Here is a 16,227-nt window from a genome sequence, read left to right on the forward strand (position 1 = left end):
GTGTAATTGCACAGGATGCCCAACCCTGCTCACACCGGGTCACCTCTGCCTCTGGTACTACACTAAATCACATGTGCTTTACCTCCTCTACTGTTCTGTGAACCCACCCACAGCCATGGCTACAGACTGACCAACAGGCAAGGCAACAACAAAGGTTTCATCAAGGGATTAGTAAAAATAGAAAGACATTACCTGGAAATTTATCTGCTTTTGTCAGCTTGTGTCATTTTTAGCTGAATTGGAAAGAAAATTGTGAAAAAACTTTTTAGCTTGGATTGAAAATGGATATCTGAAAAATAGCTTCTAAGTAAGAACAAATGTAGCTTAATAGAGTGGTGAGTCAAGTTGTTGGAAGAAAAAGAGAAAAGATTTCTTTTTATAACAGTAATGCTAATTCCACTAGTGTAACTATCTCTCAATGCATGACTGAAGGTAATACTCAAACAGACAAATGTCTGCATTATTAGAGACATAATAATCACCCATAAATTTGGGGCATATTCAAAAAAATGTATTTCATCAGATCATCCATGCAAACAGCAAATTCTTCAAATCAGTCTACCTTCATCTCCCACCTACAGAATGCACCAGCCAATCATCAGCTCTTCACCTTCTCATGTATTTTTCCGCTTTTTAAGGCAAGTCACCAGGTATGGCAGGCCACTGGGCTAACGTCAGATACGCTGTGGTATAAGCAGGAAAGTGGTACGAGGGACTATGGCTGACAAAGCACCAGCAGCAAACAAGTCCCAACAGCCCCTGTGCCCTACCTGCCCCTGCTCCAGCTGCCTGTGCCGGAGAATCAGGGTGGGAGGGTCCTGCAAGCCCCACCGATATCACACAGCTCCTTGGGCTTGGGACCATCCCACCCAGCTGCAATTGCAGCTCCAGTCTAGCCCTAATGCATTTTCCTTCAGTTTTCTTCTTTGGTTTGTAACAGACTGACAGCAGAGGTATGCTGCCATTGCCTTCTATCACTAGGGTTTTCATTGTGACTTTGTCTCCGCTTTACAGGCAAGATCTTTGCCTTTTCCCCTGCTAGGGTTATTCTTCCCTTGTATATAAAAGCATTCCCAGCACCAAGGTCGTGCTAGCCAGTGCAATGAAATAACAAGGTCCATAAACATGGTGAGGGTTTTGGTGACCCTACACTGAAGTGGATGACACACCAGGATGTTTTTACAATAACAGGTCACACAATGATCTAGAAGCAGAAAGAAAACTGTCCCCCAAGTGGGATGGGGAAAGAGAAAAGGAAGAGTAACAGTGAAAAAAAAACTCATAGGTTGAGATAAATTTGTTTAATAAGCAAAGGATGGAGGGATGAAAGTAAGAAAAAACAAAAGTGACACAAAGGCAATTACTCACCACCTGCCTTGTGTAGAGCAACATCCAGCCAGTTCCTGGTCAAAATATGATTAACCTACCTAACCTTGCTCCTCTCTGGTTTATTGCTGAGCCTAAGGTTATATGGCATGGAATACCTCTTCGGTTAGTTCAGGTCATCTGCCTGCTTGCATCCCCTCCTAGCCTCTTGCACATCCCCTATCTATTCATTGTGGGGACAGAGCGAGAAGCAGAGGAGGCCTTTGCTGTGCAAACATTCTTCAGCAAAAGCTAAAACATTAGTGTGCCATCGGCACTGTTCTGGTCACAAAACTAAACCACAGGACCATACGGACTGCTATGAAGAAAATTAACTCCATCCCAGCCAGAGCCACTTCAGAAGAGCTGATTTTCAGATGAGGTGTGCAGATCTGGCTGTAAATAGCTACATTAACAATGCAGAACTCATAGCCAGAATTTGAGTGTATTTTTGTTATATTTATCAAAATTTTCTCTCCATCTTCAAAGGCATATTTCATGTCATTGGGTGAGATGGCCACTAAAAATCTTATGAACACAATATTAAATTTGATGTCAGAATTGTTTAGGTAGCCCAAGATGCAGAGTTTTAATACAGATGTGGGTTTGTTTTCTTTCTACAGAGAACATAATGACAATTCTCTTAAATTGCACCCAACGGCCTTGTCTTTAACTTACGTTTCTTCGTGGGGGAGGAAAAGAGCTAGGGGAAACAAAATATTGCTGATAGGGTTTCCTAACAATTTGGCAATCAATTGGAGAAATAAAAATTACTTTAAATGTGTCTGAGTTAAATATTTTGACTTGAATCCACACATTTCAATTTCTTGTCTGGAGTCTGAGTTATGATGTTTGAGGTTGGGAAGGGGGAGAATCAAGCTTAGTGAACTTCTAGACTCATCAGATATTGAACTGTCAGCTGCACCTCTAAAGCTGTTGATGCATGACAAGTCTGCTGTCGTTATACATCAGTTCTAGAATCAGGTTTGTCCTAAGAAGGATATAAAAATGACAAACCCACTCCGTTACAAAACTACTCAGTTACGCCTACTAATGCAGGATGCTGCAGTTATTCCTCTGTTGTTGTAGTTACCGCCAAATTTTTACACTGAAATAAATAGGCTTCCACATTTTAATTGCAGGAAGGAAAACAACAGTTGGCCTTTGCATGCAGCCCCACTCCTTCGCTCCAGCCATACACATATGGCTCCTGCCATTACTGCCACTCACACACCCACAAATGCAAGGCTGGGGCTCCCATAAGGCACTGTCTACAGCACGTTCTGTCACATAAAAGCATTTGATTTGCTTCCTCAGCCTAATACTTTTTTTCACCTTACTAAACCCTGCATATGAAAATAGCTATAATCCTCCAGGCAAGGGAAGAACACTGGCTGAAGAAGATGTTTTAATGCCATGTTATCTGCACAGCGCTGACTCAAACAGTTAATGATGTATGGGAAGGTTAAGTAAAACTTGAGTCATTTTCTTTTATCAGGCCTGCCACTCCTTAGATGTATAATTTAAAAAATAACTTTGATGTTTTCCCAGATCTGCACTGGGCAAGATAGTTACTCTCAAAACTTTTCCATAAGATTGAAAATACATGGAAGAAAAACACAGTTCTCTGTCAGATATCTCTGAATAGAGTCAATGAGTCAAAGTCTTCGTCTGAACCATGCTCCCTGCTTTGCTTTTTTTTTTGGTTTTGCTTTTCTTCCTGCTACTTTATTATCAAATAATGATTTCTACCAAACTATAGCAAATTTATACCCATGCTGTTACTGAGACAACACATTAAGGTGGTGTAAAAGTCCAGGTAATTCATTTTTTAATCAGGCCTACAGTGATTACATGATATTTTACATAAACTAGGGAGGCAGAACTGTAGCAAGGCAAAGGTTTTGCACAAAAACTATAAGGGTCATAAACAATTCCCCTGTAAACTGTAACTGATAAGTTTGGAACCATCTACCTTGAAAGCATGTAAGTTGACAAATAAACTAGACTGAGAGATTTTTGTTCTCTTTCACATGTGACACAGAAATAAGGAGGCATTCGATGAAACAGAGAGGCAGCAAATCAAAAGCTGATCACAGGAAACAATTTTTCAAACACTGACATCCTCAGATTTGAAAGTGAAACTGTAGTGAACTTCTAAGACCAAGCCGTGTATTTACACAATCTTCAGTAATATCTAAAGTTAGCTAAAATTGTAGAGGAATCACTGCTCAAGGCTACAAGGACTGCACTATTTCTAGCAGGTGGTAATATCGTTTATTATCCTCTCTGACAAACAAAAAGACTTTCAAGCACACACACTTTGCTTCATCAGATATAGAGGCAAAATACTTCTGACCTGAAGATGGGCTTTTGTTCCCAGAAGTTTGACTCTTTATTGTATCCCTTAAATATAAGTTATTATAGCTTTCTCAGGATTTATAATAGTCAATGACAATAAAAACAGGGAAGGAATATAAAACATCCTACCTCAGACACTAATATTTCAAGCATAATTTAACATGGAACAGCTACTGAAAAGAAAATGCCTTCATTTTGAGCTGCAATTTTGGGAAGAGTTAGACAATCTGTGCACACATCTTACCAGGTGTGACAGTTCCTTTCTTCCAGGATTTCAGTGCAAGATCTTCCTGAAGACTTCAGCAACCACCCTCACTGCTCTAGGAAGGTGTTACTGGCTCATTGTCAAATACCTTCAATATCAGACCCGTAAAAAGGACATTCACTTTCTTAACTGTGGAAGACTTTAAACCTAACCTTTTGTCACTCCCACATTAAGGCTCATTAAAAGTTTCACAAGAGAAATTTAAGACATTTTTCAGTTCTTTTCTTCCAATTCTTCCAATTCTTCCCACAGAAAGAACTTTGTGCTGTAAGAGTACAATAGTTTATCTTGTATAGGTCATTCAATGGACTTAATTGATCCTATAATTACTAACTAGGTGTGAATTCCAACGAGAGACCAAATACAGAGACACTTTGTAAAATCCATCTTCTGGGTTATCTTCTGCTGCTGTATCAAATATTTGCTAAGAGGTAGAAGTGGGAGGAAGCAATTGAGTCTGAAATGAAGCCATACAGCAATCCAATTACTGCTTTCTAACTCTAGATTTTTTTTGTCGGGTTTTTTGCTTTAATTTTTTAAGCATAGGTTTGTCAGTCTGGACATTTCGTCTTGCCTTCTAATCCAATTCAGCAGTTTACCAGTGCAGAGTAAATTCAGTCAGTGGTGTGGCACAACATGGGATACACAGCACAAAAGCAAAAAGGGTAGAAAGGCATTTCCAACTGCCTTTTAGCTCTCAGTTTTGGAAAATCCAAAACAAATGGAGCTATGGGATAGGAATACCAGCCAATGAAATGTATGGAGGACTTCTGACCTGGACTGAGCCTTTGAACAGGTGCAAACCGTGTCCAGGCTAAACTTTCAAAGCACATTATTTACACCAGGACCAGACCTTCCAAGCTCTGCCCACTGGGAGAGGAGAATTGGACTGAGAAATGCTGCCAATGTGAGCCTGGGTGTGAGCTGCATCCAAATCTGTCCTTGCTGACAGAAGGAGATACATGAGTGCAGCCAGTTCATGAAGAGCCAGCCTTGCATGGGATGATGGAACCATAAACTGTCTTTATGTAGCTATTCAATTTTTCTTCTATTTCATCCTTCCTCTTTCCTGTATTATCTTCTTGTGTATGGATAATCTAACTCATAAAGATCAGATTCTTAAAAGGGTCTGGCTCCAATACTGGACAAAACTGAAGTCAATCCACTACCCTGATGGACCCTGAATGGTCCATCCTCACTGGAGAGGAGAGGAGTTTTAGAATGGTAAAGTCATCTCTAAAATAATCTTCACCACTGAATGATCTGTCCTAGTAGATTAAAGTTATAAAGTTTGTGTTGCTGCCATCACTGAATTAATCGCATTTGCTTTTATACACAAGGCACTGAAGCATGCCCTCTTTTTAAAAAGCAACTGAAACAGGACTGTGCCTCTTTGAGCCACAAAATAAAGTGCTCAGCCCAGAAACGTGAAGTTAGCATTTTTTTACCATCCCCGAGGCTGGTCGAACGTGCAAAGAGGCACAGATGTAGCACAAGCCGTTCTCTGGCCAGCCCGAGCTGGGGGACACATCACATAGGATGATCCCCATTTTACATCCATTGGTTCCAGTGCTGCAAACCCTGCTCCAGGGTGTTTTAATAGTCCCTGTACACTATTGGATGCAGTAGTATGCACGGGATAGTGGTTTGCTTCAGCTCACAGTGACAGTATAAAGCAGATGCTGAACAAGACGATGCTCAGAAGTGAGAAGAGGTGATCCTGCTTAAACTGTGCTTGCAAAGTCATTCAGTTTACATGTTTTTATGTTGCAGTTCAAAGCCTGTCAAGATGGGATCCAGAGTAATTTGCTTCAAGTACAGGCATACTTGAGTAAATGCATCTGTAACCTAGAAGGTATTAAAATGCTTACATTTCCATTTACGTGGAATTTAGGTGCCTAAATTTAGGACAACAGTCTTGGAAAAAAATTCTACTTCCACACCCAGATGATTTTTAAGGCAATATTGTCTCCAAGTGCCTAAAGCTGTGCCATCACATACATCCCATTGGCTTCACCTTTGCTGAGGCACCTTCCCAACAACCATGGAGGGTTGGCACCTGGTGACAAGGTACTCCTGCTCTGCTGCCACTTGCTTGATTTACCGATTACGCTCAGAGCATGACATCTAGCTTGACTCAGAAATGCAGCCAGTAAGGACAGCATTTGCAATGTGTACCATAGTCTGGTGGTCAGATACCTTGCTGAAAACAGAGGGATAAAGCTTCTGCAGCCTCCAAGGAGAGCTGCTGAGCTGCAGTGTGGGCAGGGGCACTGTCTCCCCTTCTCAAATCTGGGGCACTACTGGGCCAAGACTCTGGTGTGCACGGATCCATAGGGAATGCAGGTATGAGATGTGGAGCTTTACCTGGTGCAGATCTTTGTGCTAACATGGTGAATACATTCAAGTAGAGGTATTGTCATTTCTCATCCAAGCAGTACATAAGCAAAACATTTAAATTTTGGAGTTTACTCTGCAGATCTCTGCAGGCTGTTACCATCACCTGGTATCCTAACAGAAGCCACTAAAAGGTTAAAAGAAAAAAAGACAAGCATTCTGCAGAGATGTAAACCAGTTTAAGCCTTGTATAATATAGAAATCCATATTTTCCTATCAGATATTACAGGATATATACATATTTCTTTATGAAGTTAAGCTTTCTGTCTCTTAAGCTCATTTCCATCTGTCCTATCACTGTACAAAAGTATCTGCACTCAACAGGCAAACCAATAGTAGAAGTTAGTACCTTTGTATTTGGAAAAAAAAAAAAAAAAGATTGCTAATGCTTGTATTCAGCAGCAAGCAGAATCCCCACACCTTTTGTGTGTACTTCCACGTCACTTGCACATTGGCAAATCTGGGCTTGAGTCATTAAGAGTCAACTCTAACATCACGTTACAAGTCACCAATGGAGATCACAATGAATATATGCATTCAATATACAGCAGCAGATTTTGACTATGCTCGATACCTTATTTGCACAGATTAAAGAAATCATAGTACTGACGTACTGAGGGCCATTCTACCAGAGATTTCAAATTGGGCTGGGCACCTTCAGAAACCAGATTCCTGGAAGACAGGCCTGTTTCTAGCAATCCAGCAGAACTAGGACCAACCTCTAAAATGCCCTACCATCCCACAGCAAAAAGAGCACTATACAGCACAGTGGGAAGATGATCTCAAAGACCTCTTTGCTCTCCCCTCCTTGACTATGTATACCTTTCAGGATGATGTAGGGTGTTGCTGTGGAAGTTATTTTCCGAGCTTTGGCACAATGGAATAAATACATCAGCTCTTCATCACAGCATTCAGCACAACACATTGACAATTGAGTTGTATCTGTTTAATGATAAAATGGAGTGGAAATACTGAAGTTATTGAGAAGTGGTAGGAAGGGATTGCACAGAGTAACAGGTGGGTGAGTTGTCCACTCTCAGCCCTCCTCTACTGGCCCCCCCATGGAAATCTCACCCATCTCTGCACAGCCTCCCTGAGCCCCAGGAGCCTTTAGGAATACTCACTGCCCAGACTCCATCCTGACCCCTTCCAGAACAGAGGTCAGTAGGTTTTGGAACAAGTGGCTGAAACCCCTGCCTCAGCCACCTGGCATCATATTGATTCCTCCCGGTCCCTTGCTTTCTTCAACAACCACCAAATTACTGTTTGTCTCAAAATTATTATAGAAAAGAATCAATTAGCATGTCATCACAAAAATGCTTTAAATATAAAACAGTTAAAACAATTTTGTACACTCCCTCTCACTGCCTAATCAAGTTTGGATTTTCAAAGTTTCTCAGCTCTAAACAGCAAAAATGCTTTTTTGGACATCTAAAAAGACTGTGTACTTGTATTTGATTGTTGTGATGAAAGAGTAAAAGTAAAATTTTAAGATCTGACTTGCTTTCTTCTGGATGAATTTGTACATTTTGTATTTATAGAGAGAGAAATATATTTAATTACCCCGTAAATATGATTAAATACATTTTTTGTGTGTATACAGATATACATTAAAGAACATATGTGTGCTTGTAAGCATGAAATCAACTGCATATACTCTTCACAATGAAAGCATCCAGCCTTTATTTCTATAAAAAGCCAAAAATTAAACCTCTTGTAGAAAAAACTCTGTTTATCTCTATGCTTAATACCGATCCATTCTCATTTTGTATAATCAAGCAAAATCCCTAAGAGCTTTAAAAAAGTCTATTTATGCTTGTCCTCTAAATTATGTTTCTGGTGAATAATCTTGTGTTGAGGAGGGAAATGTCGCTTGGGGGGAAAAAAGAAAAAAAAATCTAAAAGATTCCCTTTGGGACGCAGTCATAATGTAATTTAAGTGTAGCTTGAGGTAGTTTCAGGTCTGGTGACGACGAGGTACCCAAGCAGCTAAACCCATGCCAGGAGCTTCTCTTCACCAAAGGAGACTAATTATATGAAGTTGACAGAGAAAGTAAAAGGTCAAGGCCAAAGGCTAAAAATGTAGATTTTTAATCTTACTAAAAACCTTTCAGATTGGAAAAATGAGGTCAAAGGGTAAAAGAGGGCACACTGAACTTCCTTGTTAATGTTTTACCCATGAGACATTTTCAAAACTGCAGCAGGTAAGCTGTAGACTAGAATTCTCCAATGTCCTGGGAAGCAACCAAGCTCAGGCTGTGATCGCAGCTCATGTCTGCTCTGCAGCCACCAGACTGTTTTGCAGTGCTCCTCAAGGGCTCTGGACAAACTATATGAATTCAGGATTCCTTTCACTCAATATTAGGCCCCTAAACTACAACATACATGCAGCTCAGCTATCAAAACCTCGAGCAGCTATCGTAGCCACATCCGTTCAAGAACTAGCCAGGCAGCAGCTAAACCAGAGAGGCTGCACCAACCAGATGTCATTTGCAAACACTTATTTCACAGCACAACCTCAAAAAAGAAAATTGTGGTTTCTCTTTTATGTAGTAAACAAAACTCAGAGAAGTTGTTTAAAAGTTCAGATTTCCTAAGCATTACATGCAGGTTTTGAGCATCCACCTTGGGAGTACGGGGTCTACTACACCACCAAGGTCCAGGGTGTCGACGCTTGTGGTTGAGGCCGAGGTGCTTGTACACCAGGAATAGAATCATAGAATCATAGAATGGTTAGGGCTGGAAGGGACCTTAAAGATCATCTAGTTCCAACCCCCCTGCCATGGGCAGGGACACCTTCCACTAGACCAGGTTGTTCAAAGCCACATAGCTTTGAGCTCACTGCCGTGCAGTCCCCTGCATGGGTTGGCTGGCATGACACCACTTTCATGTGAACTGAACCTATCTGTACATGTTGAATCCGTTTCTTTCCTTATTTTTCAGACCTACCTCCTAATATGAATCAGCAGATTATCAGTAGCAAGTTGAGAGCATTCCAGTTTCTTCTGGTAGCAAGAGAATGCAGTACAAGATACAAACAAGTATTTGTTGTTAACAGTCAGAATAATTCACAGGAAGAAGTTTTTTTCATGGACTAGAATTTTTAATTATTTCCCATGATTACTGCATTATGAAAATACAATTTTTTGAGGTCTGCAAACCTCACAAATGTGACTGTGATGGCTGTGATATAAATTATTAAGCCCATAAAAATGTTTATCCACCTTAAACAGCTATCTGTCCACTATAAATACCATTGAACATTATCTTCAGTCAAAAATGAGAATGGATTTAGGCATGTGACAAGATAAAATAATCTTGTACATTTTCTATTAAACTAAACTATCCTGGGAGAGCCGGCAGGCTTCCCAAAAGAAACAATCCATCATCTGCTTCAGATGATAGTATTATTTGTATTTCCAGTCTTTATACCCCTAATCCCATTACTGCTCACTGCAATCTTACCACTGCTACAATAAACAAAAGGCTGAAGAGACATGTTAATGGTGCCCCCTTAATAATGGAAATATCTTCATTTTATAAGTATTTTGAGCACATCAGTGCTTTTAGACCAAAAGTATACCCTCAGCTTTGAAAACATCAGTTTAAACTTAGAGAGGGGTAATTCCGTTCATAGAAGCATAGTGCACTCCACAGTTGCCAGGGCATTAAAAATGCAACCGATTGTTGTTGATTTGAGATACGACCAAAGTGGAGATGCTCTGTGTGGACTTTGTGAAGCTCCTGGGAAGTTTGAAAAGTCTTCCCAAGTTTGAAAACAAGTAAGCAAATCTGAAGAAAATAATTATTTCTGCATATCAGCTGGTGAAGTATTGTTCAGCGTGCCAACTTCATAACATGTCATCATCCACTAGCAGAGAATACCAGTAGTAATATTCATAAGAAGTCAGAAGAAATAATTTCGTTGCTCTGTGACCCAAGCCCACATCCATCACTGAGGTCTTCTACTGATTTAAGTAGGCACTGAATAATTTTAAAGAATTGATGAATCCAATTAAACAGCAGTGAAGATGGCCACAACAGAAAGAGAACTCTCTGCATTAATTATTAACACTGGCATAGGTGTATACCTCACCTCTCTGTGACAGTGATGAAAATGCCCTCCTTGTCAAGAGTGGCAATTTTGGCACATACAAAGCGGACTTGTGACCTCTCAAGCCTCCAGTCTGATGCATGTTTTGAACACTGCCTCCAGTCTTGTCAGCCTCTTGAACACTGAGTTTATAGACGATTGACTCCTAAATGGTGTAAGATTGTCCTCAGTGTTATTTCTATAAGAAGCCTTGCTAATTTTGAAGCCTTTTCTTGTTATATGTTACAAAACAACCCAAATTCTCTGTCAGGAGCCTCCCTACAGAGAGGTGGCTGGCACAAGTGAAAAAAGGGATGAAATTCCAAACTTACAAAAAAAAAAAAAGCAGCACTTTTTCTCCCTTTGAAAATTGTTTTGTTTGTGTTCACCTTTGAGAAAGTCACCTACATTTCTCTACCCTGGCAGGAAAAAAACCCACTTTACAACACACCACTCCTTTTAAAGGCAGGGCTGTTAAAGCTCTTTGGCGGAGTGGGGGGGAGGGTCTGCAGCATTTTACATAAAACACTGTACTTGCATGTCCTCCGTGTCCCAGCTTCTTAAAAATGAACTAAGATACCTTCACATGTTCTGTTCATTCACTAAAACAAACTCCTCTGTCATGAGTTAACTCAGACAGAAAACATTCAGAGAACTGAGCTACTGGCCCCCCTTTGGTAGGGGGTTATCCAGGACTAACAGAGTAAGCCATAACAGAACCTTTGGTTGGTTCAGAGGTAATTTAACCGTGACACATATTAAAAGGTAAGATATATAAACAGTAACACAGGATAGAAACTGAAAATAATCGGCGACCTTGAAGGTCAGCCATCACTCAGGACTAAATTAAGTAATGATAACCCAAAACCAAACTACACTGGACATTCAAATCATTGAAGTACACAGGACAAAAAAGAAGAAAAAAAACAAAACAGAGCCAGCAATAAGTTCATGCTTAATTAGGGTGTAAAATGCATGACAGGAGCAAGGTGACTTTCACGGGAGAAAACACGTTGATGGGAGGCACAAAACCATTGGCACAGATGAGTTCCAGAGTGACACCACAAGGATATGAGGATTATAAAAACCTACTTGCACTTGCAATGAACTCTATGGCTAGGCAAATGCATTAGACCTTAAGAGGAAAACCATTAAAAAAGTAGGGCAACAGTTTCATCAGAGAAATAAGTTGAAAAAAAGCCTTTTTGGAGATGTTTTCATTAAAAGAGTCTGCTCCTTTTTATAGTTCAAGGCAAGAAACACATTTCTCTGAAAAGTTTATCTTACTAATTCTGAATACACTAGCAACAAATTGTCCCAATGTTACAAGTCAAGAAAAAGGTTTTCTTTCAGATCCTTAAGGTCAATCTGTGCTTCTAGCAAAAACGTACCTTCTCTCTGTCCTTCGAAGCAGAAATGTTCCCTTTCTGATGCTCCTTAATGATGGAGGAAGCCCCCTGACAGGTACATATTTCAAGGAGAAAGATTACATCATAGAGCCACCATCAGAAACCATTTACCAGCTGAAATCACACTCTAAAAATTAGTAATGGAAAGTTTGGCCAGTTTTCTGTATTGTCCAAATCATGCTTCCAAATTCTGGGGACAGGCTAAAAATTGCCCTCCTTCACATCTGAGGTAAAACTGTTCCTAATATTCTGTGTAAAGTGGTTATATAAAACCCCTGATGGACATGTCATCTTCTTGCATCCCAGAGTTAGCCCACCCACTTATTCCAGAAAACCAGGCAGGTAAAGCCTCAACGAGGAGAAAAACACCTGTCAGGGGGCTGCACTTTGTGTCTTCTTGCACACATCTTCCCGTCCACCACATCTGCAGGGAACCGGATCCAAGGGAACTATCACACCACCAGTACAGGGATTATTTAGAAGAGGAAAGGTGACTTGGTGGGGTGGGGGGACACTCTCTTCGCTGTTACTATTGAAACCGTCCTGCTGCTCTGTACTGCCGCTGGAACACGGTGTATCAGGCAGCACCAGCCCGCACAGCCTGGTGGCACACAGGTGCTCAGGAAGAGATCTTGTTTTCCCTTCCCCATTTCCCTCGGCTGTTTCTGATTTAATATGGACAAAATTGAATAAAACACAAGCGCTGCCCAGGGAGCTGGAATCAGCACCAGGTGCCTGCACCTCTTGCATCTGGGTATTGTAGCCTCTCTGCACAGATCCAGACAGTTCAACATGCTGTACTAGCTTCAAAATTTGAGTAGTAACTTGAAAACGCAAAAATCTAAATTCTGGTTGGGGTAACTCACCACTGCACCAGCAGAAGCAGTTTCCTTTGGTTTTACTTGGGAAAATGATTTTATTCTGGGCAAGTTTATCTAACCAGCAGGGCTAGAACTACAGTTAACTCCTGGCAACATATGATTGCTTTAGTAGAGGAACGATAACATACTCACCCTCGATGCCAAGCCATTAGTAGTCTAAGCCTGGTTATGGGCATGAGATTTCTGTTTTTCAAGCTTCCCTAAGCCACAGTCACAACAGCCTTTTCTGAGGACAGCTGTAAAGGGATGTTAGTGACATTTCATATCAACAGCAAGGAAAATGCTCAGGTAGATGTCAATCCTCAGTGACAAGCAGTTGAAAAGATAATCCAAAATGATGATATAACCAAATAATATCAAAGACTACACACACACAAAACATTGCTTACAGACAAAACTAGACTGCATCAGAGGCCATCGCAAAGGGGTTTCAGTCACATGCCTCCTGCACTACTTCTACCCCATATCCCAAGGGGAGGGATAAAACAATCACCAAAACAGTATTAGGGGCTTCACTTACAAAGAGGCTCAATCTGAAATGTGTAACATTCACAAATCCCAGCATTTGATTAAGAGGCTCCCCTGAAGTGAGCTGACTAGTGTAGATCCTACTTTTTCCCCATACACCACGTAGGGGCCATCAGTTCCCAGGTAGGCAGGATGGGGAGGGACCCCAGGTCAGGACCATTAGGAGGGACCTGCACCTATAATTCGATTTAAATCTGCTCAGCTCATGGCACAGCTACTTTAAAGGGTAAATGAATTCAAATGTTGTTCATTTTGTGAGCCAAAACTTGCAATAAGTATCAGTATTGCTTTTACTACCTTTGATCATTTGTCTTGGAAATAAGGTCCATTTTGATTTCTGAGCTCAAAGATAACAAACATTTCTAAATCAAATATTCCATTTGATGTAAATGTTTCAATAAAAACAGCACTTTGAAGACTCTTTTACAAATTTTAAACACTGCTTTGAAAAGTTTTGTAGAGACAAAGCACCTAAAGCATATTTAAGTTCCAGTTAATAAGTAAATAACTAAAAAATACATCAACAGCATTTTTTTCTTCCCTTGGTTGGAATGAGTGCTCTGATGTTTACACTGGGAAATGCTGATTATTAACATCATTTTCAAACATAATTACTATTTTTAGACACATCCTGCTCCTAATTCTATCACCACTCACTGTTCTCATTAATAGTATCTTTAAAAAGTAAGTTCAAGTATAGCATTAAGAGGAAAGTTTTACTAGAACATAGTTATGTATACTTGATATTCTTAGCTGCAGAGAGGGATAGCATCAGTTAGAACACTAAAGAAAAATGGGCATAAATCTAACTGTAAGTAGAGACATATAAAAGAGATCATTTAAGTCAATCATTCCTGTGAGCCTTGCTTTTATTCCAAAATGGTATTTTCTATAGAGACTATTTTGCCTTTAAAATTATAAGGTTTAGCTGTTAGTCGCTCTAACCGTTCAAATATAAATGTTAAAGTTTGAATACTTGTTGTAAACCTTTCAGGTTGATAAATGAAAGATAATAATCCCTTGATCAGTGTAACTTTTATTTATTCATCTGGGAACATGGCAAGGATATCACGGGCAACAACGCCGCCTAGGAGAACATGAATTTCACATAAACTGTTTTGGCAGAAACACGCATTTAAATAATCACTCAAATCACCACCTCACTATTTACATCTTTTAAAAAAATTTTTAAAAAAGAAAACCCAACCAACCAACAAACAACAGAGAAAAAGAAACAGAAGATCTGAACGAACAGCCTAGATTTTTTTCTCTATTTAACATCTCTGCCAGCCACATCTGTCCCTGATTTCAGAAGTTGTAACACTTAGCACTGACAGTGGCACCTTTCGTTTGCAAACACGTTATAAACATGAACCGACTGTCAATATACCACAGTGTCTCACCACAGCTAATCAACGCGACCGCCTGATCCTCTCAGCCCGGGGAACTGCTGAATTAAGTTTGTGCTGCCAGTGCCCTGTGTGACAGTGGCTACATCCTCAAAGTGCTACACGTAGAAATGAGTTTAGCATGAAGTGACTGACCAAACTATAGCATGAAATCAAGCAGGTTTTTCCACTCAGTGCTAATACGTTGTTGTATAATCCAAGAAGAACTGACCAGGACGGGATGCAATTTAATGTAAACCATTTGGAGTGAAAGGTGTTATTTTGCCTAGCGAAATTTCCCCCTCACAGTCCAACTCACAGACAGAGTCAGTGGCGACCTCATGGTCAGGGGAGATCTGGGACATCCTATCAAAAGGGTCCTCACGATTTCCCTCACAATCAACCACGTTTGGGATCATGTTAACATAAGCAGTCACTATCTCCTTATGGAAAAGGGTGTCCTGGTTGTAAGAGATCAGCTCGTTGCTTATATTAACAGTCTCCACTGGAGTACTAGAGCAAAACTGACCGCATCCCAGGAGGTTGGAGAAGACCTTTCTGAAGTCAGCATTGAAGGCGTAGATGATGGGGTTGAGAGAGGAGTTGGCCCAACCAAACCAGACAAAGATATTAAAGGTGGTCTCACTGACGCAGGGAAGGCCAGCGTGGGGGTCACTGGGGGGGCTCTCGCAGAAGGGGACCATGCAGTTCAAGATGAAGAACGGCAACCAGCAGCAGACAAAGACGCCCATGATGACGGAGAGAGTCTTCAACACCTTGGTCTCTTTCCTGATGGAGGACTTGAGGCTTGTGTGATGGTGGCAGTCCAGGTGGCTGCTCCGGCAGCTCTGCGCATGCTCCGCTGCCCTCTCCAGGGAAGAGATCCGACGAATCTGCACCTGGGCAATGCGGTAGATTCGTGTGTAGGTAACTATCATGATAGCCACTGGGATATAAAAACTGATCAAGGAGGAGGAAATTGCATAAGTCCTGTTGAGGCTGGAGTCGCAGCTCTCCGATGTCCCCGCGAGGGTATCATTGCTGCCAGAGGTCCCATCAGAGGGTTTCATTGCTGCTACCGCCACCCATGTGGTGCCCATATCTTCTGCCCAGGTGGTGACAGCACCTGCTGCTGCCCAGCCAGCGCCAAATCCATCTCCAGTATCACCGGCACCGCCGACATCCCCACCTTTGTGCCAGTTGAGCTGGACAGGGATGAAGGAGATGAGCACAGACAAAGCCCACGCCACGCCGATCATCACCAGAGCCAACCGCTGCGTCATCTTCCTCTCGTAGCGGAAAGGGCTGGAGATGGCCCAGTACCTGTCCACACTGATCACGCAGAGGTTCAGGATGGAGGCCGTGGAGCACATGATATCGAAGGCCACCCAGACGTTGCAGAAAGCCCCAAAGGGCCAGTACCCGGCCACCTCAGCCACCGCCTTCCAGGGCATGACTAGCAGAGCCACCAGCAGGTCCGAGACGGCCAGGGACACGATGAAGATGTTGGTGACCTTGCTCCTCAGGTGCCGGTAGCGGA

At 41.4% G+C, this 16,227-nt stretch overlaps 1 protein-coding gene across 1 annotated transcript; it reads right to left on the reverse strand.

Moving 5' to 3' along the window:
* Positions 1-14,935: 14,935 nt before the first annotated feature.
* On the reverse strand, positions 14,936-16,222 carry DRD5 (dopamine receptor D5; the record flags this gene model as incomplete). Its single annotated transcript, XM_010151511.1, has 2 exons — positions 14,936-15,708; positions 15,847-16,222. Coding segments are annotated over 2 exons (1,149 nt in total), but the record flags the coding sequence as incomplete, so codon positions are not given.
* Between the last annotated feature and the right edge of the window lie 5 nt (positions 16,223-16,227).

The sequence above is a fragment of the Eurypyga helias genome, unplaced genomic scaffold, assembly GCF_000690775.1.
Source record: "Eurypyga helias isolate BGI_N326 unplaced genomic scaffold, ASM69077v1 scaffold24535, whole genome shotgun sequence".
NCBI classification, from domain to species: domain Eukaryota; kingdom Metazoa; phylum Chordata; class Aves; order Eurypygiformes; family Eurypygidae; genus Eurypyga; species Eurypyga helias.